The 26796-nt window shown below is 42.2% G+C and overlaps 1 protein-coding gene across 2 annotated transcripts in view; it reads right to left on the minus strand.

Moving 5' to 3' along the window:
* The window catches only part of LOC135196945 (exosome complex component RRP41-like), a 58351-nt gene that overhangs the window by 24436 nt on the left and 7119 nt on the right, over positions 1 to 26796 (minus strand). For both annotated transcript variants that reach the window (XM_064223790.1, XM_064223791.1), the window contains exon 3: positions 10161 to 10361. In XM_064223790.1, coding sequence (XP_064079860.1) covers positions 10161 to 10361 — 201 coding nt within the window. The remainder of the gene's footprint in view (positions 1 to 10160; positions 10362 to 26796) is intronic.

A 26796-nucleotide genomic window follows, 5' to 3' on the forward strand; every position in this document is an offset into this window, starting at 1 on the left:
AAGGTATAAATGTGATTGAATTTTATATTATTTATTTTGTTTATTTGTTTATGAATGTGTTGGTTGTAAGAGTAAATATTAATTTAATTTTTTTGTTTGTTACTCACTGTTTGCGTGCTGAGATTGTTGTTCCTCTTCTACCCGACCGGATAGAAAGAAAGAAATCACCTAAGACAGAAAAGTAGTTAAAAATAGAGGAGGTGATAAAGCAAGAAGTGTTAAGGAACACTCAAAGCTGCTAGATTGGAGAGTACACTTGTTAATGGCTACCCTTCTTCTTGTTCCTTCATTACTGACATGAACTGTGATAGGAAGTCTGTGACAGAAAGGTTGTAGCAGTTGATGGAACAGTAAAAGGTGCCCGAAGTGATATAATGGATTAAATGTCACTAAACCCTAAAAGGTACTGATCTCAACATACTTGCCACAATAAACTTCAACAGCATTTAAGAGGAGAAACAAAATCCTGGTTGCACAAGCTGATGTCAAATCTGAAGAAGTTCCAAGAACATAAATGGAAATTCTTTTGATAGCATTAAGACTGGAGGATTGTAGATTTAGATGGAAGAATTAGATTATGGTTTTTCTATTAGGTTAAGGTTCTCCGCATAGTTAGGGAGGAAACACTATAGATTTAGGGTTAGGCATTACTTTTAGCTTCTCCAGGAGGTCGTGGTAGTATGTATTAGGTTAAGCTAAGTTTGGTATAAGAAGATAAGATTTTGAAGGAAAATAGTGATAAGAAAAATGAAGTTTCTGTTCTATAATATTAAGGAAATAATTATTAGGTTAAGGAACATCAGAGTTTCATTTAATAACCTCCAAATCTTTTCCCATCATACTGGCCCAATTGTATCCATATATAAAGCCCCTACATGTACTGGTTCCCTAACAAATTCAGACAAACCTAGTACTGGTCAAAAAAAGGTTTAAGGCCTGTTCTAAATTCTCAATATGGTTTTCCTGAACCGAAAAGGGAGTACAAAGTAAAGCTAAAGAGGAAACCTCAATACTAAGTAGAGCATTAGCAAAGGAAAAGCCTACACTGAGCATGCATAACTGCAGACAAAGGACTTGGAAAAGGGGGAGAAATGACAGGTTAATAACCATACCTGACTAATTGCTTTTGCAATCTATCTACATCCCTTCTGTTCCTATACTAACGAACTTGATCAGAAATTCCTTTGAAAAATCCTACTTCCCCACATCTATTGTTATGATCACACTTTATACCATTGCAGCCAGCATAAACAGTATCTCCTAAAAAATCAACAACCTGCTAAACAGTAATCATTCCTGTAGAACCTGATGTTCTTAGCGTTGATTCCAGTGGAGGAATCCTAGGAAAAATAAATGTACAATACCATGATAGGAAACAGCCATGAAATACCAACAAGCGCCTATACACAATGGCAGCATGAAGAATTCTAACAAGAGCTAAAACATTCAAAATACACCTGGTGGAGAACAGGTGTAATAGACAGTCAACTGGGTAGTCAGTCAATCTTTTGTTTGAATGCTGACTTCTTATCGGCAAGGAGATATAAGCTAACTTTAACAGTAAGTAAGTTTCATACCCAAATAAGGGATTTTGACGTAGGAAAAATCTATTTCTGGGTGATTGGCTCGTGTCGCCCTATGAAAGGATCCTTAATATCATTCTTTCTAGGTAAAAATTAATCTAAAACTTACCAGAGAAAAACAAAACTAAGAAAATGTCCAGTAAAAACTGATCTCTCCACTCTTTCAAAAGAAGTGGTCAGTATGAGAATTTTAGAGGCGAGTGGAACACTACCACGAGACATTCACCAATTAGACCTTCCAATCAAAATCCCCACTAGAGAGAGCTGATACCAACGGGCGATGCGGCCGCTACTACTACTACTAGGGGACGCCACGGACAGCAGCGCCCCTAGCGGTCATCCTTAATCTATGAACATCTTGTCCTGCAGGGGGGGTGCAATCAATACAGGGCGGGTTTCATAGGGCGACACGATCCGAATCACCCAGAAATAGATTTTTCCTACGCAAAACCCTTTCTGGGCTCAGCTCGTGTCGGCCTATGAAAGAGTACCAGAGAAACAGACAAGATGGGAAAAAAGGACAAATGAAAATCAGTTGTAAAAATGAGGGATATAATATAAGTAAATCAGTTATACAGCATATAAACTAAGTACTTAAGGCTAAACTTATTTTAAACAATGACATAAAAGAGAAGTTAGTAATGTAAAGTACTTAAAATTATAGTAAACATAGTAAAATACATAATGCAGTGTAATTTAACAAAATAGATTTCACTTAGATACGTATTTACAAAATATACAAACACATTTGTACCTACCCTAGCATAAAAATAGGGTATGGTACACTGAAGTACATTATCAGTACATGTGTGGGTGTGCCCCCTCTAGCAAAAAAAATAAGGGACATCCACTAATATGATCTCAGCGGCTAAGGCTAGAATATCCGAGTAGCATGGCGATAGGGTGAGGCATGTTGGACGAGGTAGTAGAGAGGGAAACCTGGATCTATACTACGACTACTATACAGTATCAGGGGAAACAAATGTTTCCCGCATGCTACTGCAGAAAATTTTAAAGATTCCAAGGACTTTAGATAGTGACGGTTTTAAAGACTGTCTGAGATTTCCATCCAGTATACTTTTTAAGATCCTCAAAGTTCATATGTTGAAAGTTAATTAATTGAGGTGGCTACTCCCCTGGATGTTCATGTCGCTTTTGGAAATGAAATCAGGATTGGCTTGTTTAATGAAGTAAAGGATTTGTTGTTCTATACCTTTTACTGATAAAGTACCACCTTTTTCTCTCATGAGAGAGAACCTGAGGATCTTGAGGATGTACGAGATAGAAAGGCTCTTAAAGTTGATACTGGGCAGAGAGAAGGGTCTTGCGGAACGTGGGATGACTTTCCAAGGAGCCACTTGCAAGGGGATCCTCATTTTTGTTTTTTAGCCAAAAAAACTACGATCCGGAGCAAGCAGAACTTCTCCTGAGGGGAGGAATTCCACATGACCCGCATCTCTGGATAGAGCCGACAGTTCTGAAAATTTCTAGCTCCTGAAGCTAGGCTTAATAAGAATAAATGTCTTTCTAAGAAGCATTATGAATGTACAAGATGAGTTGTCAGTATCTGATGCTAGTTTGAGGACATCATTTAAGAACCATGAGACTGCAGTAGGCCTTTGAGAAGGTCTAAGTCTAGCACAGGCTTTAGGGATAGACGTAAAATAAGATTTTCAGGTCAGATCTATCTGGAAACCTAACTGAAAGATCTTCTTCAAAAGCCGATTTATGAGTAGTAATAGTGCTAGCTGCTAACCTTTTTCAAACAAGGATCTGAAAAAGGATATAGCTAAATTAACTGTCATGGTTGTAGTGTTTGATTCTTTCAGGAAGGATGCTAATTTTTTATTTTTAACAGCTGAGTCATATGTCTAATAGTTGACTCTCTCTTATCTGATTCTAGGAAGAGGATGTTTTGTGGATCAATGTTAGCATCTTTATTAGCCGCAAACTTCATGAAGTCCATAAAGTTAGGGTCTGAAGAATTCCTGAGGAAGCGAACACAGTCCTCATTTGTACTGATTGTGACAGCTTGGGATTGGGAATCCGTTGAGGTCGGAGACCCAATTCCTGAAGAAGCAGAGGGTACCAGTTGCTCTTGGGCCAGTCTGGAGCAATCCGGGCCTACTAGTCCCCTTGAAAGTCCTCAGCTTGCTCAAGACTTTCAAGAGAAGATTCACTGGAGGAAAAACATAAATTTTTCTCCACTGATTCCAATCTAACGACAGGGCGTCCGTGGCATAAGCCAGAGGGTCCAGGTTGGGGGCCACATAGCAAGGGAGCTTGTGGTTCGCTTGTGAGGCGAAGAGATCTACTTGGGAGACCTGGGGGACTCTCCGACATATCCACTGGAATGACCCGTCGTCTAGGGACCATTCTGATTCCAGAGGGACCGACCGGGACAAGGCGTCTGCTATCACATTTCTTACCCCCGCCAGGTGAGTGGCGGACAGATGCCATTTGTGTTTGTTTGCTAGTGCAAAGATGGCTATCATGACATGGTTCACATGTTTGGATTTGGACCCTCCTCTGTTGATGCAATGAACTACCACTGCACTGTCCAAAAATAACTAGTCTTAGATGAGACTTTTCCGGGGGAAGAAGTCTCTTCAGGGTAAGAAATACTGCCATTGCTTCAGAACGTTTATGTGGAGCTGGCGGAATTGAACTGACCAAGTCCCCTGAACTTGTTTGGAATTGAGAATATCCCCCCACCCGGACAGGGAGGCATCCGTGTGAATGGTTAACACTGGAAGGGGATATTGAAGGGGCACCCGCTTGGCCAGGTTCTTTACTTTTGTCCATGGACGGAGTTGATTGCGAAGGATCTGTGGAATTACTGACAACTTGTCTCGAGATTTGGCGTTTGCTCTCGATCGCCAAACTCGATTTATATCTTTCAGCCTTGCTTTCAGGAGGATATCTGTCACTGAAGCAAACTGAAGGGAACCTAGGATTCTTTCCTGGCTTCTCCTTGATGTTTGCTTGCATTTGAGAAATTGTCTGACACTTGGCTATCTCTTTCCGTTTGGCCACTGGAATTGACAGATTGTGGGAAGACAAATCCCATTGGATTCATAGCCACTGAAAACGAGACTCCGGAGTAAAGTCTGGATTTCGTTTTGTTTTTATCTGGAACCCAGATGTTCCAGAAATTGAACTACCTTTTTCGTGGCTTTGAGACATTCCTCGACTGTTGGTGCCCTGATCAACCAATCGTCGAGGTATGCTGCTATCATTATTCCCTGAGTTCTCAATTGTTGCACCACTACTTCTGCTATTTTTGTGAATACCCTGGGGGCTACATTCAGACCGAAGGGCATCACTTTGAATGAGAATGTCTGATTTCCTAGCCTGAATCCTAGGAATGGGCGGAAGTGTCTGGCTCTAGGGATATGATAGTATGCGTCTGTAAGATCGATGGAGCATGTGACGGCTCACGAGGAAGTAAGGTCCTTACCTGCGAGAGGGTAAGCATTTTGAACTTGTCGCAACGAATGAAAGAGTTTAGCCTTGACAAGTCTAAGATTACCCTTCTTTTTGTTGAGCCTTTCTTTGGCACGCTGAATAAGCGACCTTGAAATTTTAGATGCTTGACTCTCGCAATAGCTCCTTTCTGAAGGAGTTCCTCCGCATAATCTGTCAATTCCTTTGATGGTACTTGACGGAATGATTTGATTGGAGGGGGATCTTTGATCCAACTCCAACCCAATCCCTTGGACACTATGCTCTGTGCCCAATTGCTGAACCCCCACCTGTGACGGAAGAGGAACAGCCTCCCTCCTACCTGGGGAGCCTCATTGTTGATGGCGGGTTGACCTCCACGCCCTCCTCTGAACTGCCTACTCCTTGCCGCCCCTTCCTGGTGCCACGCTGGCGAAAGTGGCCTCTCGCTCTGTTACCTCTCGATTGCCTATTAAAGGGAGGGTAAGCCTGACCTTCATACATAGGGTTTGAAGGCCGGCGAGAGTGCGTAGGAGGTCGAGGGTTGTGACTGAGGAGACAGCAGGAGGATGGGCTGGGTCTGCTTCGAGGTTGAAGGTTGTCCCTGTTGGGTAACCGGGACGGCCTGAACAAATTGCTGCTGTTGCTGGTGTTTCTGGTAAGGCTGGAACCTTTTACCAGACTTCTTTAGTTTCTTACCAGCAGCAGGGGCGGATTCTTGTTTCCTCTTAGTGGAGATACCCCATCTAGCTCTAAGGCTCTGGTTGAGCCTAGCAGCCTCGTGGTGTACCTCATTTACAGCGGACTCTGGGAAGAGGTCCGCTCCCCACATGCTGGAAGCCAGGAGTCTATTAGGTTCGTGCCCTAAATAGTGCACTCCTGCAGAACGTGCTTTCGGCCAATTCCTCCTATCTTTTGTGGAAGAAGTACGAAAGACATCCGTCTGTAACCAGTTTGAAGCTGGGACTTGGCCAGAATCTTAAACAAAATAAGGTTCTGTGCCATACGAAAGAGCAGCCAATCTCTGTGATAATCAGAGAATTGAGGGACCTGCCAAACCTAGTTCGAGCGTCGAACTCTGCCTGAATCAAGGAATCAGGCAGCCTTCTTGGGAGCTTTTCGCCAAACTGGTCCATAGCACAGTCCGGTTTGAGCTTACCAAGCGTGAAAGTGGCAGGCAAGTTCTCCCACAATTCTCCGAAAGCTGGGAAGAGCGGAGAAGTAGACTCTGCTTCCCTCAGCTGGTGGCATGGGCTCATCCTTGAGGACTGCCTGAAGAGTCGCTTCCACTATTTTTGTAGCGAACGGAAGAGAAGCCTCCTCCTCCGTCGCAAAAATAGTAAAAGGACTCTTGAAAGCCTGGAGCTTAGTGTTGGTACACTCCCAGTCCTCAAGGCAGTGAACCCATTCGCGTTGAGCGTGATCTCTACTATAGAGAAACGTTCTCCCTGGAGATCTTGTCCTCCCTAGTGAGTGCCGCTACGGTCAGCCTAGCATAACCAATGAAAGGCTGCGTCAATCCCGGGAGGATAAAACTCGAAGTCCTCAATCCTTCGAGTTCCACACTCCGGGACAGAGATCATACCGTCCTTGAATGGAAGCGTAAGCGGCCACTCTCCATGGATTCTCCATGGAGAAGGCTGGTAGCGACTCATAAGGTGGTAGCTGGAGAATACCAGCACTTGCTACTGGGGAGACTGGATGAGGAGCCTGAGCAAGCCCAGCTACTCGGTCCTCGTTCTCTCTAACTCTGTTAGAGAGATCTTGGATGGACTGGCCGACTGAGACAAAGTGCTCGACAGTTGTGCGAACATTTATTGTTCGAACCTGGTTCCGAGGGCGGAGAACCTGTGAGCCAACCATCTCTCCTACCTGTTGCATCACCACTGCTGAGAAAGCAGTGGGATCAAAGGAGCTAGGTCCCCGTTACTCCAAGCCGGCGTTGCCAGGTGAGTGGATGCGGTGGAGGCCGGAGAAGGCATTGGCTCAGCGGGAGCGCGAGCCTTCTCCTTAGAAGCCTTGCTTCTAGAGCTCTTTGAATAGGAAGAGCCTCGGTCTTAGCCTTCACCTTCGCGTCAGCATAGGAAGTCGAAGACTTCTTAGCTGAAGAAGACGACGACGACTTTTTAGAAGTCGTCTTAACAAGGGTCTTCGGTTCTCTCTGTCCCTTCACCTTTGGGGGTACAGAGAGCGGTGGGGAGAGCGGGTAGGGATCTCAGATCCCAAAAAGCCTTGGAAAGAAGCGGTAGAAGAAGGGACAGGACGGAGAAGATCCAGGAGCGCCCAAGGAAAGACCTTGTGCACCCGACACACCTACCTCAACTAACAAATCCTCAGCACCTACCGCCATAGGCTCAATATTAAGGTCCAAGGTTGCGACGTCCGGGACCGTCTCCTGCGTGGCCACGGCCCCGAAAGACTGCTGCATTTCTTGCTGGATGGAGGCTATGAGAGGGGCTGCAGATATGGGGTCAACATACCCTGTTGACTTGCCACCGGGGAAGATCTGAACGGCCAGCTTCTTGTCCAAGATGTAAGGCTGGCCTTTGGCGGCGTTCTTCCCGAAGCCGCCCACCCAAGCTTTCAGGGTTGCTAGGGCGACTTCCCTCACACCGGCAGCCTGAAAGAGAAGGCGAAAATGAAGCTTCTAATGGCGGAGCGGGGTTAACAAGCTTATGACTACAAGTGTTGTTAGTAATACGATAAAAAAGTCTATAATCGACTTACCCCCTCCACCAGCTGACTGACCAGGTCGTAACAGATGGCGCAGGCTTCCGGGTGCCAGACGATCATGTCGTTGTAAGGCGTGGCACACGGGGCGTGAGACCTGCACTCATCGTGGGCGCAGGGGTCGTATAACGTCGCATTGCACCCAAGGACCTGACAGTTGGTAGCCTGTAAGTGGAAAGATACATAAGTATCAGAGAAAACTTACAGCCTAACAATTGCTCCGCTGGTGCCGGAGCGAGAAAGTTAGATTAAACCAGAGCCCGCCATAATACGTGTGGTAGCAAGATGGTTGGAGTTTGTCCAAGGCTATGCCGGAGACAAGAGATAGAATCCAACCAGGTGTGGTGGTGAAAATTGAAACCACGACGGAAAACGGCGGAGATGGTATATATATAATATAATCTAGGAATTCATCGTAAAATTGGGTTAGGGTATCCCTTAAAAATAACGAAATTAAAAAATATCAAACCTTTCCCCCCCCGTCTACTAAAGAAGAGTGCCCGGGTAAGAAGCAAGCTCCCTTCCGGAGTAGAGAAAAAAGGGAAGGATATAGTAGGCAAGCAATAGACCACTAGTAGTGACCACCCCGCCCGCTGGCGGAGCCAGCAAGCTATAACCCAAAGGTGCCCCGGCTGCGGCGGAAGGCTCCATTCGTTATAGTGGGGGAAAGGTGGGCTGAGCAACTGGGGGGGGGAGGGTTCTCGGCGTAACACGGCAGGAGAGAGAGAGGGGGGGGGGGGTGGCCTACTCCTCCCCGTCCCAACAACTACCCAGCTCGGTGACCCGGTACCCGAAACAAGTGGTCGCCCTATACCCCAGCTGGGGAGAACCCCTGGCCTCCTCAGAGAAGGAGGGAGGAAGGCAACTGAGGTTGTCATGGCAACCAAGGGGTCCCCAGACCCCTCCCTATACCTGGTAGGGAGGGAAGGGGAAGGGTAAGGTGCGAATGGAACACGTGACCGCAAGTGGCCTAAGCCGCGATAGCAACACAACCGTGGAAGGGCCACGTGAACCAGGCTGTACCAATACATGGGATCATGCACCTAGGCTAGCCTAACACCCTAAATAGAACTGCTAAAATTACATCGTAAAGATGGAAAAGACACTTTTAGTAAAAGAAAAAGAAGCCAGGAGGAGGCAAACTGTTCCGAGGAACAGAAGCCTACTCGGAGCCAGCGATAGCCGATGAAGAGCAATAGCCGGGATGCTGGGCCAGAAACACAGAATAGCCCTAAATACCAAACTAAGAGAATGGTAAATGGGCTAACCTAGCTAAAAAGGCGATGTAAAAAACGATGAACGTGATATAGTAAGCCCATAAGTATAAGAAGTCCCAGTATGGAAGACCGGGAATTCTTAATGAGGCAGCATGGCGCCACCACGAGTCGACCGGGAAACCGTATATGACCTATTAGAAGGAAAATACTGGTTCCTGGAAGACTAAAATACGGTAAAACACTACTTATGAGGCACTTAACTTAGCCGTTGCGATGGCAGCACGTTCCATAATGGAGAATGAGGTAAATCCAGAAAATAGTACACAAGCAAGAAAATGCGTACGACGCTTAGCGCTAATAATTAAGGATGACCGCTAGGGGCGCTGCTGTCCGTGGCGTCCCCTAGTAGTAGTAGTAGCGGCCGCATCGCCCGTTGGTATCAGCTCTCTCTAGTGGGGATTTTGATTGGAAGGTCTAATTGGTGAATGTCTCGTGGTAGTGTTCCCACTCGCCCCTATTCTCATACCGACACTTCTTTTAAAGAGTGAGCGAGTCAGTTTTACTGACATTTTCTTAATTTTGTTTTTCTCTGGTAATTTTAGATTAATTTTACCTAGAAAGAATGATATTAAGGATCCTTTCATAGGCCGACACGAGCTGAGCCCAGAAAATGAAAACTCATCAGATGGGGAGCAATACCATATGCCCCTGCTGATACCAAATTAAAAAAAAAGGCGAGCGTGTCGACTGGTAAAGCAAAGCATGGTATTTGTGGGGGATAGGGACCACAACCACCTGCGAATAGCTAAAATCCACGAAAACTTAACAACCACTCTAAAAATGATGATGACTGCCTATTTGAATAGTTCAAACACCAAAGACCCCTCTAAAACACATAACTGTCTACTTTAATAGTTGAAACACCAAATACATAAAAAAATGTATATTATTCAGTCATGAAAATATGAAACTACAGTAATGAGTGAATAGAACTCTATGGGAAAACCCACAAATAGACAAATTTTCTGCATATAATTTGGAGATATGTTCCAAAGAAAAATCCACAAATAGTTGAAGCTGTGAATGCTGAACTGCCAAATGTCAACTGTATTGCTTTTAAACAGGCAAAAAGCTATAATAAAAAGTAACTAGTATCTTGCAATTTGCCTGAGTATGCTACACTTACCTGAACATAAATATCAATTTGGGACCCTGGATATTTGCTTTTACGTATGGCTCCCTGGAATATCCCAGAAATCTGCAGACTCATAGCTCGAGTTCTCTGATCTCTTGGACGTCTGACACGTTCCCCTTGACAAGCAGCAATTCGGCTCATTTGACACTGGATAACACATTCATCAAGTTGCTGCTTACTAATACTGCGAACCTGAAACACAAAGGATACATGTATGTAATACTTAACTTGTCCTTATACTGATACTATTTACAACCCTTTGTGAGCCCCCTTTTACATGACACTCATATATTTTACCAAGCTATACATACATGTTTTTCCTAATTATTTACTTTATTTTATTCTGTAAAATTGTAATTAAAGCTCACAAAATACATATCATAACAGATAAGAACTAAAATCAGTAACAAATTCTGAGCACATAAAGGCAGTCCCTTGTTATCAGCCATCTGGTTTTACGGGGCTTGTCTAGTGCTGAAAATCAGCAATTTTTGGGGCTAATGAAAACAGCAATAAGTTTGCTTAAGGTTGAACAGGAATTACAAAAGACTTCATAAAAACCCAAAACACTGGTCCAATGGTTGCACTCGAAGGATCTGAGACAGTCATAACTTGTGAAACTGTCAGTAAAACAGAAGATGTAAGCATTGTCCAAGGTTGTATAAAAACTTCCTAATGATCCAGCTGCGCCGGGTGCTCGGACATTTGTGGAAGCGCCAGTAAGTGCTCTTCAAGAAGAGGTAAAACATGCGCCAGTAGGCACTCCTGCCCAAATGAGCACTCAGCCGCTTGTTGAAGCTGAGGCGCCAATGGGTGCTCTTCTGCTCTTGCACCAATGGGAGTTCTTGAATTACTTTAGATACAGAAGGCAGGACTGAGTCCCTTCCTGCTCGAGAAGGACGCACAGTCGCCATGAGACGCTCAATTGCCGTAAACTTAAGAGCTAGGCTCTAACACAGAGGAACTATCTGGAATAGGGAGCACAGGGATAAAGGTCTGGACTGACCCAGAAGCTGCAAGAAGGACATTGGTCCTCTGGTAACACACTGGCCTTCTTAGGGGGGACAAAAGGCGACACATTAAGAGTCCTCCTTTACAGTAGACGAGACTCAGCAATAAAGTGCCATTAGCACTTGGGTGACGACTCCTCAGAGCTCAACAAACCTGCGGAAAGATGAAACACTTCCTTATAGATGCCTTTCCAATGGCACTCTGTCACGATCTGGGATTTAACAACAGGACCACCTGAGGGGGCGACTGTCCGTAGGCAAATCCCACTGATCTCCCTTGGGCTACCAGTATGCCTCCTCCCAGGTGTTGGGGCGTTTGACAGGGACCTTTACTAGGAGAATCAAGGGATGAACAGCACCTCCTCCACTGCACAACACTTCACTATCACAGGGTTAACACTGCTAACCCCAACACAACTGGCAATGGTATGGGAAGGAAGAGAGGGAGACAAGTGAAGGAGCATGTGGTACAAAATAAATTTTTACAATAAAAATGACATTTTCATATAATAAAATAAGTTTCAATAATATATACCCAGCAACTACACAGTTATAAGTCAAACTTATAGCTGTGCAACCACTGGGAAAGTTTTATCATTAAAATTAAAAGAGCTAGTAGCAGGAGAGAAAAAACACAACAAACTGGGATAGAGTGTTATCTGATTAGGTGTCCATGTATCAAGAAAACTACTTGAACACCTGTGTAGCTTACAATACTGAGAGCTCAGAACCGCTGGACGCTCGGCGCTTGGCACTGATGGATGCTACTAGGCGCTACTGGGCAGTCGCGGCGTCAATAACCTCTTTGTTGCGACGCCAGTAAGAATTAACAAATCAATCAATCAATACTGGGCAGTCGGAGCCACGGATCCGCTGGATGCTCGTGGACACTATTAGACGCCACTGGATGCTGCTGCAGATCTGTAGGACGCTCGTGGATGCTACTAGGCGTCACTGGGCGCTCTGCGCTGGACGCTCGTGGATGCTACTGGGCTCAGTAAATTATGAGATAAATGGAAGACATAATCTTAGGTCAAACATATGACTACAGACATGGTCAGCCAGAACAATTTGGTGCCAGATAAGCTAATAACTTTGACGGTAAGCGAACTATTTCGTCATTCTAGCTACCTAACAGCTTTCTTTTGATTCAAGCTAATCAGGCATGCTAAAGCAACATTACTTTGTTCCCTTAACTGGTTTTAAGTACAGCCCTATATAGGGATGTTTTCTCTGTAGTGAGTTCTCGTACGCTTTCAAAGAAAGTTATTTCCAATAATGCTATAAGTATATCAACAATAATAATTTATCAATAATATTATTATTCTTGCTTTTAATAGGATTTCAACAGACTGTCCTCCAAAAATTCATCATAACTAATTCTCTCCTGCTGCATTATATACTACCTTTACACTTAATTTTGAAAAGATTGATAAGCATTTAAATATACATACGTATTGCAAATTTGTTGCATTAGCGAACACTCTAATAAGCGAAAGTGGTGAAAAAACCTTAAACAATAATTATTAATCGTACCAACATGCCTTGCGGGAATAAAATTCAACACCAATATCATTCTGATAACGAATGCAATGTTTACATTATTACGCTACTCTATCAGGAAGACAGAGTAGCTACTTGCTTATTAGCTAAGGGACATCGCACTTTGCTGGGTTGCTCATTGTAAAAATGATTTAATAAAAAGATGGCTACTGAAACGTGTTATTGAACAATATCTGATTGTTAGCAAGCATAAACATCGGTCCGACAACCAATGTTTACATACTACAGTGGACCCCCCGTATTCGCGTTCTCCGGATTCGCAGACTCACACATTTGCGGATTTCTCTAGGAACGTTTCCCCTCATTATTCGCGGAAAATTTGCATATTCGTGGTAATTTTCTGAGAAATATCCACAAATTCCTGGGTTTTTTTTATCAATTTCATCATAAAATGCACTTTTTGTGATAAAACAATTAAAAAACCAAGTATAAACATTTTTAGTGGGTTTTTCTTGAGTTTTAACTGACAAATTAGGCTATTTTCAGCATTTTTATAGGGGTTCCAACTATATGCGAGTTCTAACTATTCACGGGGGGCTCTGGTATGCATCCCCCGCGAATACGGGGGGGGGACTACTGTATAGTCTGACACTCATCAAAAAGTAGTTGACCAATTAACTGCAAGTCACTGTAAATGAAAACTAAAGATGTACTACTTCAGTGAAAAGCAATAAAACAAGGAAAAAACTCATCCTAAAGCTTTCGGGTGAAGTTGTTCCACTTTCGGTGTGTATACCGAAATCTGGTAAATAACCGGCAAAAATTGAATAACTGTTGCCCGCCGACACCAGATGTTTACACCAGGAGTCGCATAAATGGAAGGAGCTAATTGGCTGTGTCATTCCTTCCCTTCTCGCTACGGGGGCAAGACTGTGTCACCTACGCACTTATTGGTGTGTCTACCATGAATTTTGAATCTATACTGCTGCGAATAACAGAAACTATAGCTATGTAATTACTGGGTAAGTTGCATAATTAAAATAATTGATTTTTGCTCATCATCAAACTGTCAGAACGGATACCCTGTCAATAACGGGAACTGCCTGTATATTTGTTGTAAAATACTTACCACGTAAATTTACTGAAGTTGGGAGATGCACTAAGTTTTTTTGACATGATTTTACTAATACTATATACTATTTATTTGCAAAGTTACAATTAAAACTGACATCATATAGTAAAAGATAAGAACTAAAACCCCCAGCAATCCCTGGTTATGTTTATGAGCAAAATTTCTCCAGCTGTTGATCTAAAAGGAATATTCTCACTGTTGTCATGTCTATCAGCATGCCCAGAAAAAAGAATCCTTTGACTGGGTGTGAGGTTTGACTTTTGCAAATTTATCACATGCCTAAGCCATGACAAAATTGAAGAAGATGGTCACAATCTCGGATTAACTTTACCCAAGAGTCTGCCAGCACTAGCCAGTTGTCAAGGTACCTTCATATTTGTATTCATTGAGAATGTGCCCATGTAGAAACTAGGGAGAAAACATTGGTGAAGACTTGTGGGGAAGTTGCTAGACCAAAGCAAAGAGCCTTGAATTGGTAAACTATCTCTCCCGGACTGAAGTGAAGATACTTCCAGGAAGATTGACGGACCAGAATCTGGAAATACGCATCCTTTAGATCTACTGTGAGCATGAAATCATTCCCCCTGATGGCTTGAAGAATTGTGCAAAGAGTTCCCATACTGAACCAAGTCTTCCTGATGAAAAGGTTGAGAGTTGACAGCCTATTACCAGTCTCCATCGCCCACAGCTCTAGGAACCAGAATGGCATGGCTGTAAAATCCTGGATATATATCCTTCACAATCTTCATCACTCCTTTTTCCATCATTTTTCCTCACTTCGCCTTGAAGAGCTAGGTGCTTTGTTGAACCTAGAGAGTAAGTCGATTAGTGAAGTGGACTCTCAGAGATTGGGTGAGAAAATGCGACTGGAAGTAGATGGTAGATACCCCATCCGAAAATCTACTACCCAAGTTTCCACCACGAACTGCAGCCGAGTTGCCCGCTGGCTCACCAGGCAACCACAACCCCCCTTAATGGCAGCAAGTGGGGAGGGGAGCCCTCTCTACTGTCTACCCCCCCCGGGCTCTGCCTTCATCTCCTCTTCCAGGAAGAGGAGGGTTGAAAGGGTCGCTGCCGAGTTTTCTTGGTTGGCGATGGAAATGGTTGACAAGCCGTGCTGAACTGTCGTGACTTGAGTCTTCTTTGGGGAAATGTCGGAAGCTGATCGAGATCTGGATTTAGAAGTGCCAGCACAAGAAGAAACGGATGACTTTGGGACAGCTTTGCCTATCAACTGCTGAGTCTAGTTGCTCTTTACAAAACGTAGATGAAGAATTTAGAATACTATCTCCATTTCTTAAGGTTAACACCGAATCAGTTCTTACAAACCTCAAGAACTTGGATAGGGGAGAATCCCTTTTTTTTAGAAGCCAGTTGGCTCAAGTAAGAGACGGTTTTCCCACCAGACTGTAACAATCTAATAAAAGAGGCTTTGTCTTCAGAGGCAGCTATTGGAGTGGAGATCTTTGCCACTGGTAGTGACCACAGGTCTAACCATGAAACAGCTTGGAAGGCCAATGAAGCAGTTGCTTCCAATGTTGCAGATTCCTGAAAAGTAAAAGATGTGCCCTCTGCCCTGACTTGGTTCAAGGATATTCCTGTGCCTAATAGAACTAGGCTTGAATCTACCTGCATTAGTTGCAAACCATCCATTGAAGTTGCATAAAATCATCTATGTCAAGGAAGAGGTGGAGGTAGTAACTTGTCCCAGAGAAATCTTTGTCTCTTTCTTAGGCCCTAGAAAGGCTTTGTTACCCAATGATAAATCTGAACTGGTTGCCACACTCTCCTGAGCTAAGTCATAACCACAAATTAATTCAATGACCTCACCAAAGGAAGTTAAGAACACTTGATGATCTGCATCCTCTAGACCTGTCATCTAAGTCGGGAGCAGTTAAGACATCTCGAATTATTACTGAAGCTTAGGCTCTTTCAGGACCTAAGACCTTCTTGGGGGCCTGTAAGTCTTTAGAGCAAGAAGTTGGAACGTTGTCTTGGTCTCGATCCCGCCCACGGGAATGGGAATGGGAATGGGAATGGGAATGAAAATTGTAATGAAATGATGAAGGCTGTAATAGGTTACAAGGCTGTAAAGGACTCCTGTGATGTCAAGATTAGTTATGAGAGTATGAACAAGAGGACAAATCACACTCACAGATGTGTGGATGACAGCGCTGGTTGTAAGGTGATGAATGACATAACATGCTAGAAGGCCATGTAGAACTCGTGTTAAGTGTAGCTTGGTCACACCCATGTGAACGGGAGCATAAAACATGGTCATTTCCATGTGGCTGACTCACGTTATGTGTGGCCTGGTCAAGGTTGTGTGAGCTGGAGTATGAAATACGGTCACGTCCATGTGAGTGCCCCATGTTAGCTGTGACTCGTTCACGTCAGTGTGAATGGGAGCAGGAAACGTGGTCATGTCCATGTGAACAACTCAATGTTTTGTGTGGTTTGGTCACAGCCGTGTGAACATTAACATGAATGACGGTCATGTCCGTGTGGGTGAGAACACTAAACACAGTCCCTGCCAGGGGAACATGAATGGGAACAATGATGTGAAGCTGAAGATCGAGGAACAGATGAAGGTGGGGGTGATCCTTGCCGTCCTTCCTACGGACCTGAAGAACACTTGCACCCGGTACAGAGGGTAGAAACAACAGATACCTTCTGTGTAGGAGCACGATTTATAGGTTTGGCGGTCCTAGAGGACACATTTCTGTCTAAAATCATCACAGTACGGGAGTCATCAACTGGTCGCGGAACATTGGAAACGGCAGAAGGAACACATATATGTGCCTTGACAGGAGTACAATGGACCACCTGTCTTCACAGGGGATGGTTATCACACCCCCTCGCAAATAGCTAAATCCTGCGAATACTTAAAACCTATCTAAAATTGCTTAGAATTGCCTATTTTGATAGTTCATGATAGTTCAAAAACAAAAACCCTCTAAAAATGCTTGTACAGGCAGTTCCTAGTTATCAGCAGCCTCAATTACTGGCAATCCTGTTTTATGGAGCTTGTCTAGCAACAAAAATTGGCAAAAATCAGCAATTTTAAGAGCAGAAATGCACCAATTTCCAGTTATCGGTGGCAATAATAGAGTATTGGCGCCAATACATACCTAACAGTTATCAGCGCCGATAAGTGCAGAAAATTGCCAATTTTCGGTTATCTGTGATTTTTGCTTATCATCAAGCCATCAGAATGGAACCCTGACGATAAATGGGAACTGCCTATACCTATGTATTTTAATAGTTTTATTACAAAATGTGCATTTTGTCACAAAAATATGAAAATACAATAGTACCTCAGACTTCCAACTTAATCGTTCCAGAAGGCTGTTCGAAATATGAAACAAATATTCCCTTAAGAAATAAAGGGAATCAGCATCATTCGTTCCAGCCAACCCAAAAAGTTCCCATTTTCACATGATTATTATTATTATTATTATTATGTTCAAAAGTAAAATTATTTTTAAATTGTGTTTTTGTGTGCAATTTACAAACTGTTTGGTGAAAATGGTACACAGCCAGCTAGGGGATGGAGGGAGGAGGGATGGGAATCCTTTGGGAAACAGAAATGGTCGCAGTAGGCAAAGGTTGGTAACAAAATCAATTTTACTCACATTTTACAAGGATAATCAAAGGAATCGATAGTTTGTGTGTCTGAGAGAGAGAGAGAGAGAGAGAGAGAGAGAGAGAGAGATTGTGTTTGCAAGAAAGAGAGTAATCAGCGTGTATGATTGTTGATGATATGCTTACACTTGGATCTTAAATGCATGAAAGAGATTAAATATGCCACAATTCATCAACTTACTGTTGGTAAACGGCAACAATTCATCAACTTACTGTTGGTAAACGGCAAATTTAAAAGGGTTTGTCTATCAGCTGGAGCAATCGCACTGTAAATATTCACTGCGTCATTGATGGAGACAGATTTTTCATTGCTGTCATGGCTGCCATACTACTTTTGTCCGCATCACTGCAGTAATGCACTTGCAGTACAACTCCTAACCATATACAAAATGGAGAAAGCTGACAACAGAATAAGGACCAATCTCAATAGATAAGTGAATCTTTATAACACACTCACCTAAAAAGCACATGCATATTGGTCAATCAATCAATCAATGTATCTATCTATTTATTGTATTATCTATTACTTTGTTTATACGTATTCATATATGGATACTTTATACATACATAAATATACTCTATATTTATATATACATACTTCAAATGAAACAAAATATAACTTGGGAAAGTGTTTAGATGAAACAACATATTCATTTTTATTTTTATATGCTCTTTCAAAATCATTCAGCTACATAAGCAACAAGTATATTCAGATTATATTAGTGATGATATATAGTTCCTTTGATATACATATATCATCAGCATTTTTGGTCTGTTGTCATCAAGGAACAAAGAACGAGCGACTCCTCAATTATGACAGTTTGCAGATGCTACAAAATAGAGATACAGACCTGTGAAAGGCATAAGAAAATGAATCTCTTAACTGATTATGTTATGAATGAGGCAAAAACTGGATACCTTCTTTATAACATAAAACCCTGTATGTTAAATGCCTGAAAATAGGGCAATAAGTAACACTTAGGCAGTCTTCATAACAGACTGTCCCAATTGTAAGAAATACAAGTAAAATACTTTTTGGAACCTGTCTCAAAAACAGGTATATATGTGAATATAGTGCATCACTTTACATTACTCATAAGTATTATAATTCTAGATGTATGATATTCAACTCATTCGCTTAACTCAGTACGGTACAAGAATTGCATCCTTATTACTGGCATTGGATTAGTAGACACAAAATTGTAGTGTCATATGAATAGAGACACACACACACACACAATGATATCATGATAGTGAAAGTAATTTCCCCCAAATTATACCCATCTTCTTTGTCATCTACAGCACTTCACCTGCTGACGCAATAAGTAAACAAAACTCAGCCTAATTGGGGATTTGGGGGAAGTGTCCAGCCAGACCTTGTCTCTCATATTCTTGGTGAACAGAGTGGTGGTCAGGCACTCTTTAGCCTACTCCCATTCATATAATTTAAGAATATACAATAACTAATTAAATTAACGCAATTTACATGCACTCTTTAGCCTACCCCATTTATATAATTTAAGAAAATACAATAATTAAGTAAATGAACACAGAATTCACAAAAACCAACATAATAGTTTCCATTTTTACTTTCTTATATATAATATAATAGGCAGGAAAGTGGGGGCCCAAGATGGAAGGCCAGGAAGGTGGGTTGAGGGAGGGAGGTTGAGGGAGGGAGGTTGAGGAGGGGAAGGGTGAGGGAGGGAGGCAGGGAGGAATGAGATGAGGATAAAGGACGTTTGAAAGCATAGGCTGGCAATGCTTGACAACATGATGTAAGTCAAGACTACACGCCATAACTAACCATTTGACAATGCCACTATATGACCAAAAATTAGGGCGAGGTGTCTTGTACGTTGTGTCAAAGAACTACATATTTCAATCTAATAATTAGTTTGAAAGATATTTGAGAAAAACAATGACTCGTGGTCCCTGAAATGCATAGTAGGTAGTTATTATAAGGCTTACATTTCTGAGCTCTAACTAATATTTGCATTCATTTCTAATTTTGGTATTTTTCAACTTTTCATGTACATAATTTCATTAAGAAAATATGAAGTGGTTAGTAATATACAGTAGTTTTCTTTCAAGTGCCTATATTGGAAGACTTGCTGGATAGACTTTGTCATTAACCAAAATTATATAATGGCTAAGAATTAAGATTTATTCTTCAGTTTATCAACCAATGGTAGGGGTGCAGAACAAAACTTTCCTTATCTTCAATTACCTTATGTACGGAAATTGAAATCTGACAGTACCAAAATTATAATTGATGCTATGCTAATTAAGATGTTTTCTTCATATTTTTAACCATCTATAGGTGGAAAAAAAATGTCTTCCCTTTCTTCATTAATATACCAAAGTATGACTGTATGTACTAAGTACAATAATTTGCATTTATTTATTTGCTTGGGTCTATGAGCTGGAATCAAGGAAGATTAAGATGGAGTAAAAGGAGTTGTTCTCCTGTATGAGGTATTAGGTGAGTGTTTCTCCTAGTATACATTTTAGTAATGAATATGTTTTCTAGTTCCGGTTCCGGCCAGATCTTGATATACTGGTTACGGTGCATCCCTAAAAATAAACATGAGGATTTTGCCAACAAATAAGTAATAATTAAATAATGCATGAAAATGAAAGAGGGATTAAATAACTTTTCACAAGGAAGTCGTTTAAACAAACAATCGAAGGCATAGAGAAGCTCAACACAGAGCCAGTGTGTTTATTAAGGAGCTGAGTTACTTTTACAGTGGTAAAAAATTGTAAAAAGCAATTGTCACTAGATAGGTATTTTACCATAACAAAAAAGAAGTGATTTGGGCAAATCGAGTGTAAGTGAAAGAAAAGGGAATAATCATCCCATCCCACCTCAGCTGGTAAGTCAGTAGGATGCAGACCCCCGTCTTCCCTCTCCTCTCTATCATCTCACTCAGCGCACTGAACAATGGCTCAAGTAAGGCATTTTTTTTTTTCATTATTATTATTACTGTATTGCATTTGATTGTTTTCATGTTTTATCACTATGTTAAATTTACTGTGAAATAATTTTTTTTTTTATGTGAATTGGTACTGCTTTTATGTGCATATTATTATAGTAAAGTTTTTACTGTCTCTTCTTCTCCCCTCAAAATGTGAACAATGCATAATAACTTTAAATCATTCATTGCTCCTCAAAAATATAAACGCTCCCTCCCTCTATCTCAAGTTAACTGTGCATCACGAATGACGAATGATTTTGTTAATTGTTTATGCTAAATTTTGTGAAAAACTGTTTTTTCTTTTACTATTTTGTTGAATATGGTTAATCTATACCGTCTCACTCGGAGCATTGAACACTGGCTCAATTGAGACTTTTTTTTTATTGTTTCTGTATTGCAGTTTTCATATTTTATCATTTATGTTATACGTATTGCGAAATTCCCTTTTCTATGTGAATTGTTATCGCTTTTACATACATACATACAGTAAATTTTAACTCTCTCTTCTCCTTCTCTCCTCAACATATCAATGCTCTTTTGCTCAATCTCAAGTCAGCTGCATATTATGTCACCATGGTGATGTACAATTTTGTACATCATTTACACTAAATTTTATGTTGAAATGCTTTAGTCTTTTATTTTGTTGAATATTGTTATCATTAAACTATATATTGTAATTGAAAAAACATGTTAATACAGTTTTTCTTGTACAGTCATACTCCTAAGTACGGAAGTCCCTGCGTACGAAAAATCCAGGTTACGAAGGCAAAGACGAAGATTTTTTGCTTCTGTGTACGAAAATAATTCAGGTTGCGAAAGGGTGTGTGTACTGTAAAGTCTGAGATTTGTCTGGGCCGCCGAGAACAATTTTAAAACTCGTGCGCCGCCAACTCAGTAGACTCACCACCATCCTCCCCCTCTCCCATTGGTTCCTGATGCTAGTCGCCACCGTAAGATCCTGCTCTCCTATTGGTCAGCATCTGTCCCATCATGCCTCTATGTAAAGGCATTCCTTAACCACTTTGTTGTGGCAGCGTTATCGTAAACACCTAGAATTTGTTCCTTCACATAGATTTCATTTGTTAACGTAAATTCGTGTTAGTGATTTCGCTTTCGTTGTACTATAAGTTACTTTATCATGCTGTGTGTGAACTTAATTACTTACGTTATTAGCCATGGATCCCGGTAGGCCTAGAGTTCCAAAATTCAGTCATCTTTGCAACTCCACCTGAATAAACTGTACAAGGGGAAGCAGCCCTCCCTCTGCCTAATGAGGGGGACACCCCCCCTTCCCGATAGAACAGGGACACGCACATCCTTACAAGATCTTCTGAACCCCCACTCGAAACACCTAAACCATAAGCAATAGAAGAATGTGAAGGAGTAAACTCTTAATGAGAAGAAGCAACGTGACAAGATTTTGGTAGAGAAGAACCAGAACGAGAAGGGATAGAAGCAGATGCCGGCAAGAAGGAAACAAATCTTTCCCAAGATGGCTGAGCTGACTTTCTTCTATATCTCTTCTTCTTATCAAAATTCTGCCTTTGCTCAGGAGACCAATCAGCACACTCTGGACATGGGTAACATACACTTCATACCTTAGATCTGCCCTTGCTACACATAGGGGTCTTTCACCAAGGAAGGCAGAAAACGGGAGAACGGATTGCCTTTAACCCCATACCATTTTCTCTGAGGTTTGGAAGACTTAGATGGGTCGCAGGTTTGCATACTCAAACAAAAATGCACAAAATACACAAACTCACACAGATCACACAAAAAAAGAAAGAAAAAACTGGTATCCCATGGCATAAAGCAGGCAGGAAGTGGACAATAACCGGCTTCTGGGCAGCGAGTGCAGTAGCACTCTTGATCTGAAGGCAGTCAGGAGAAAACTGGCATGATGGACCCGAGACAGGTTAAGGTAGGTCAGCTACCCCTCCTCCTTACCGCCATCTTGGCTACTCCCAATGCCACCAATTCCTTGTAAAATTTTTTTAACTGGACTCCAGAAGGCACTCGAGAGGTTTTCCCTTGTGTTAAGACCAAAGGTTCATTCTGTATATGAACAAACAGCAGGCAAGGCAGAAGGTGATTGCTTACCGTCCAGGTGGTGGGACTCCCACCAAGCAGACGGTAAACTGCCTAACCACTTTGTTTAAAAGTTGAACAGCCATTTTTCAGCTAAGCTTACGATATTCCTCATGGACTGATGGTTTGTATATTGTGTTGGAACAAGTGGTGTATTTATGGGTGAATTTCCACAAAACATATTTTTTTACTGAATTATTTTATACTAGTGCTAGTTTGTTATTTCTAAAGATTTTGTGAAATTTATCAACTTGGATGTTTGCACAGGCAAAAGAAGGTATGGCTAAGAGTTTGGGTTGCTAGCATAGGCTTCAAATCTACTATATTTCTTTACACTTTGCAGAAATCAACTCTCTTGGATTGATCAGTCAAAACAAAGAATTTAGTGTACCTATTATAAGAAGGAAAATTTGTACTTCTGTATAAAAAATTTCAAAAATGACATTTTTATAATAAAATTAGATTCTGTATATACTTACCAAGTAACTACATAGCTATGATTTTCTACTTTGCGGCAGTTTACAATGAAATTTGCGGTAGCGATTCTTTTGTTTAGCAATGGTAACCAGGCCAGCCCACTTTACAGGGAAGTAAAGGTACAACTCAGCTAAGACCATCATTCATTTTATGCCAATGTCCATAAGAGGGGAGGAGGGTGGGCTCCATTCATGAAGTTATTTGGTAAGTATTTACAAAATCTAATTCTATAATAAAAATGTCATTTTTGTATAAGTAACTCGCCAAGTAACTACATAGCTGAATCCCACACTGACCGGAGCTGGGAATCTTGGACATATACTATTCCAAAAACAGTCAGTGACAGAGCTGAATTTACAATAGTAGCTTAGCTAGCATCAACAAAATGCTTTTTATAACCTACCTGATGAGAGAGCTCCAAAATGGAGATATTGCCTCTGGTCAGAGCTCGCCTAAACCTGCAAAGACATGGCAGTAAAGCCCGGTTCTGCCTCTACTTCAGTGGGATGCTTTGCAATCAAGGAGTACTCTGATGACTGCCAAAGCTACCAAGACAAAGCCCTTGCCCTGAGCAACACATAAAATGACCAGAAAAACCAGTTACCCGAACACCAATAAAAACAGTTACCTGAACACCAATAAAAACTATCGCCATTACCCTACTATCACGGACCAGATTGGTGGGTACCCCAGGTAAAACGTACCCCAAGCTCCCAAAACTCAATGACCACTGTCAAGGAGAGTTAAAATAAGAGAATAGATATACTCTCCTACCCTTCATTTCCCAATATCACGCCAACAATAGATAAGGGACCTAAAGCACTCTAATTATTATAAACTATCTCTACGTCACGTAAATAAAAATTAGCAAATACAGATTTACATCTCCAGAATGTAGCTTGTACAACTGAAGCAAGAGATATATTATTCTTGAAAACCATGGAAGAGGCCACTGCCCTTACTTGATGGGTCTTAACCTTACATAAAGGAAAAACTTCTGAAACCTTTGAGTATGATTCAGAAATAACATTTCTGAGAAAAAAAGCCAAAGCATTTTTTGACATAGGACTTGATGGGTCCTTGACCGAGCACTAAAGGTTAGGGAAGTGGCCTCGGGTTACCTTAGTTCTTCCCAAGTAGAATTCAATGCTCTTACGGGGCACAGGGTTCTTTCTTGATCAGTAGGACTGAGGATCTCAGGCAGTGACTTAATTCTGAAGGAGCGAGGCCAAGAATTAGTTTAAGTTGCCATCCAATCTCATTGAATGGCTGACTGGACTAAATGGTTGGTTTCATCTTGAATTTCATGGTCTTCACGTAGAAATTCAGGATGCTGACATCTAGGACATGTCTCCAACCCCAAGATGGTTTGGGGACAAGAAGTAGACGGTTGTAAAACCCCTTCAAGTTGACGTCTTGTACTATTTCTACTGCTCCCTTCTTGAGAAGATAATCGACCTCTTTTGATAGGGTAGGAAATTTCTCTGAGTCTTTGGAGTAAACTTGGAGTAAGCTCCCGAGTTGACAGGAGAGGAAACAAAAGGGGGTTTTTCCTTGAAGGGGATGGAATACCCTTCTTTAATGACTTGCAAAACCCAAGGTTCAGTCTTCTTTTCTCCCCATTTGGTCCAAAAAGGCTGTAGTCTGGTTCTTACTATAGCTGGAGGACTAGATCCTCGCTTATGAGAAGAGGTCTTGGATGTTGATTTCTTTGCTGGTCATACCGACCAAATATTAGTCTGAGGTCGTGACTGGAACCTGTCCCTGGGCCCCCTAAAGGGGTGCTGCCACAGAGGTGATAACATTCTAGAAGAGAATAAAGTTGAAGTGGCTAGGAGATCCTGGCTAGTTTTCTTCTGAAGTTCCACTGTTACATGTTCAACAATAGCTCAAGGAAAAAGACTGCTATGATCTAAGGGTGCGAACAGAAGAGCTGATCTCTGTGAAGGTATCACCCCTTTTGAGGTGAACGAGCACCATTGATCTTTCTTCTTCAGGACCCCAACAGTAACCAGTGATGCTACCACTTGCAAGCCATCTCTGATCACTTTATTGGTACAATTGTAACCAATCCAAAGGAAAGTTAGGTTGAAGGGAAGCGCAACTCTCAATCTCTTTGGCTAGTGCGCCTATGGTCTAGTAAAAAAAACTGAATATTTCAAGAACTTTAAGTCACATACTAGATGATCCAGTTCTGAGACAGTGAAGAATATCTTGGTGGATGAAAAGGCCGACCTTCTTGCTGAATCAATCAGACTGGAGAAGTCCCCCTGGGAGGAGGCAGAAACTCCCACAAAGGAGCCTCCCTAGTAACATATGAAAGGTATCTCTTCGAAGAAGCCAAGGTCAAGAGGAAAACCATCTTGAGTGTCAAGTTCCTGTCCAATGAACGACATAAAGGCTCATAAGGAGCTTTAGTGAAACTCTTAGGACCAAGGAAACATCCAAAGTTGGAAGCCTAAGCTCTCTTGGAGAAGAGGACTGCTCAAAGCCTTTGAACAACAGAGAGAGTTCCCAGGATGAAGAAATGTCAACACCTCAAAGATGTAACACTAAACTCAGGGCTGCTCTGTAGCCCCTAATAGCAGTGATGGATAAACCTTTCTCATCCCTGAGGAAGCCTAAAAAGTCTGCTATGTGCAGAAAAGAGATTTTGAGTGGAGAGAAACCCCGCCTACGACAACAATCACAGCAGATTGCCCATTTACCGTGGTAAACTACAAAGGTAGATTTCCTGAGATTGCTGGACATATGCCCTGCTGATTTCTGAGAAAAACCTCTCACTCGGAGGAGATACTTGATAGTCTCCAACTGTGAAGAGACAGGGATTCTACTGTCTGGTGAAATCTTTCTACGTGTGGCTGGCAAAGATGCCACCACAGGGAGTCTCCCTTGGAACCTCCAAAAACAACGACAGCAGATCTGGAAACCATTTTGCCTGCGGCCACAGAGGAGCCACCAATGTCATCCTGGGATTTTGTGAACTCATCATCCTGTTCATCACTTGGCAGATCAAGCAGAACGGAGGGAAGGCATACACTTCGAGGTTGTCCCAGGGATGTTGAAAAGCATCCTCTGCTAACGCCAGATGATCCAGAACCACCAAACAGTAAACTTCCGGTTTCTTGTTGAACCGGGTCGCAAAGAGGTCCAGCATAGGCCTCCCCCAAACCTGGAAAAGGCTGGGCACTATGACCTTATGTAGGGACCACTCTGTGCCTAGACCTTGGTCCCAATGACTTAGCTTGTTTGCAACCACATTCTTTTTGCCTGGGATATACCTGGCTGAGAGCTCTACCAAATTGTTGACCACCCACTGGTGAATCTCAACTGTCAAAGCATGGAGCTTACATGAAACCAGTCCCTCCCGGCTTGTTCACATAAGCGACCACCGTGGTGTTGTCTGCCATGAGAACCAATGAATGACCCTCTACCTTCTCCAAAATTTCCTTCAGACCCAGAAAGGCTACCTTCAACTCCAACATGTTGATGTGTTGAAGCTTGTCTCCCATATCCCAAACACCCGAAGTAATGAGGCCGCCTAAATGAGTGCCCCAACCTGCAAGGAAGGCATCTGAAAATAGAAGGAAGTCTGAAAGGAAGAGAATGCAGAGGAACACTTTCCAGAAGATTCTGATCACTCAACCACCAACGAAGATCTTCCCTCACCTCCTGGGACAGGGGAACCCTTAGCAGAGGGGAGTCCCCTGCCGGAGACCAGAAGTCCCTCAGTCTCCATTGCAGAGACCGAAGATGAAGTCACCCATGAGGGCCCAGCTTCTCCATAAAAG

The sequence above is a fragment of the Macrobrachium nipponense genome, chromosome 18 (assembly GCF_015104395.2).
Source record: "Macrobrachium nipponense isolate FS-2020 chromosome 18, ASM1510439v2, whole genome shotgun sequence".
NCBI classification, from domain to species: domain Eukaryota; kingdom Metazoa; phylum Arthropoda; class Malacostraca; order Decapoda; family Palaemonidae; genus Macrobrachium; species Macrobrachium nipponense.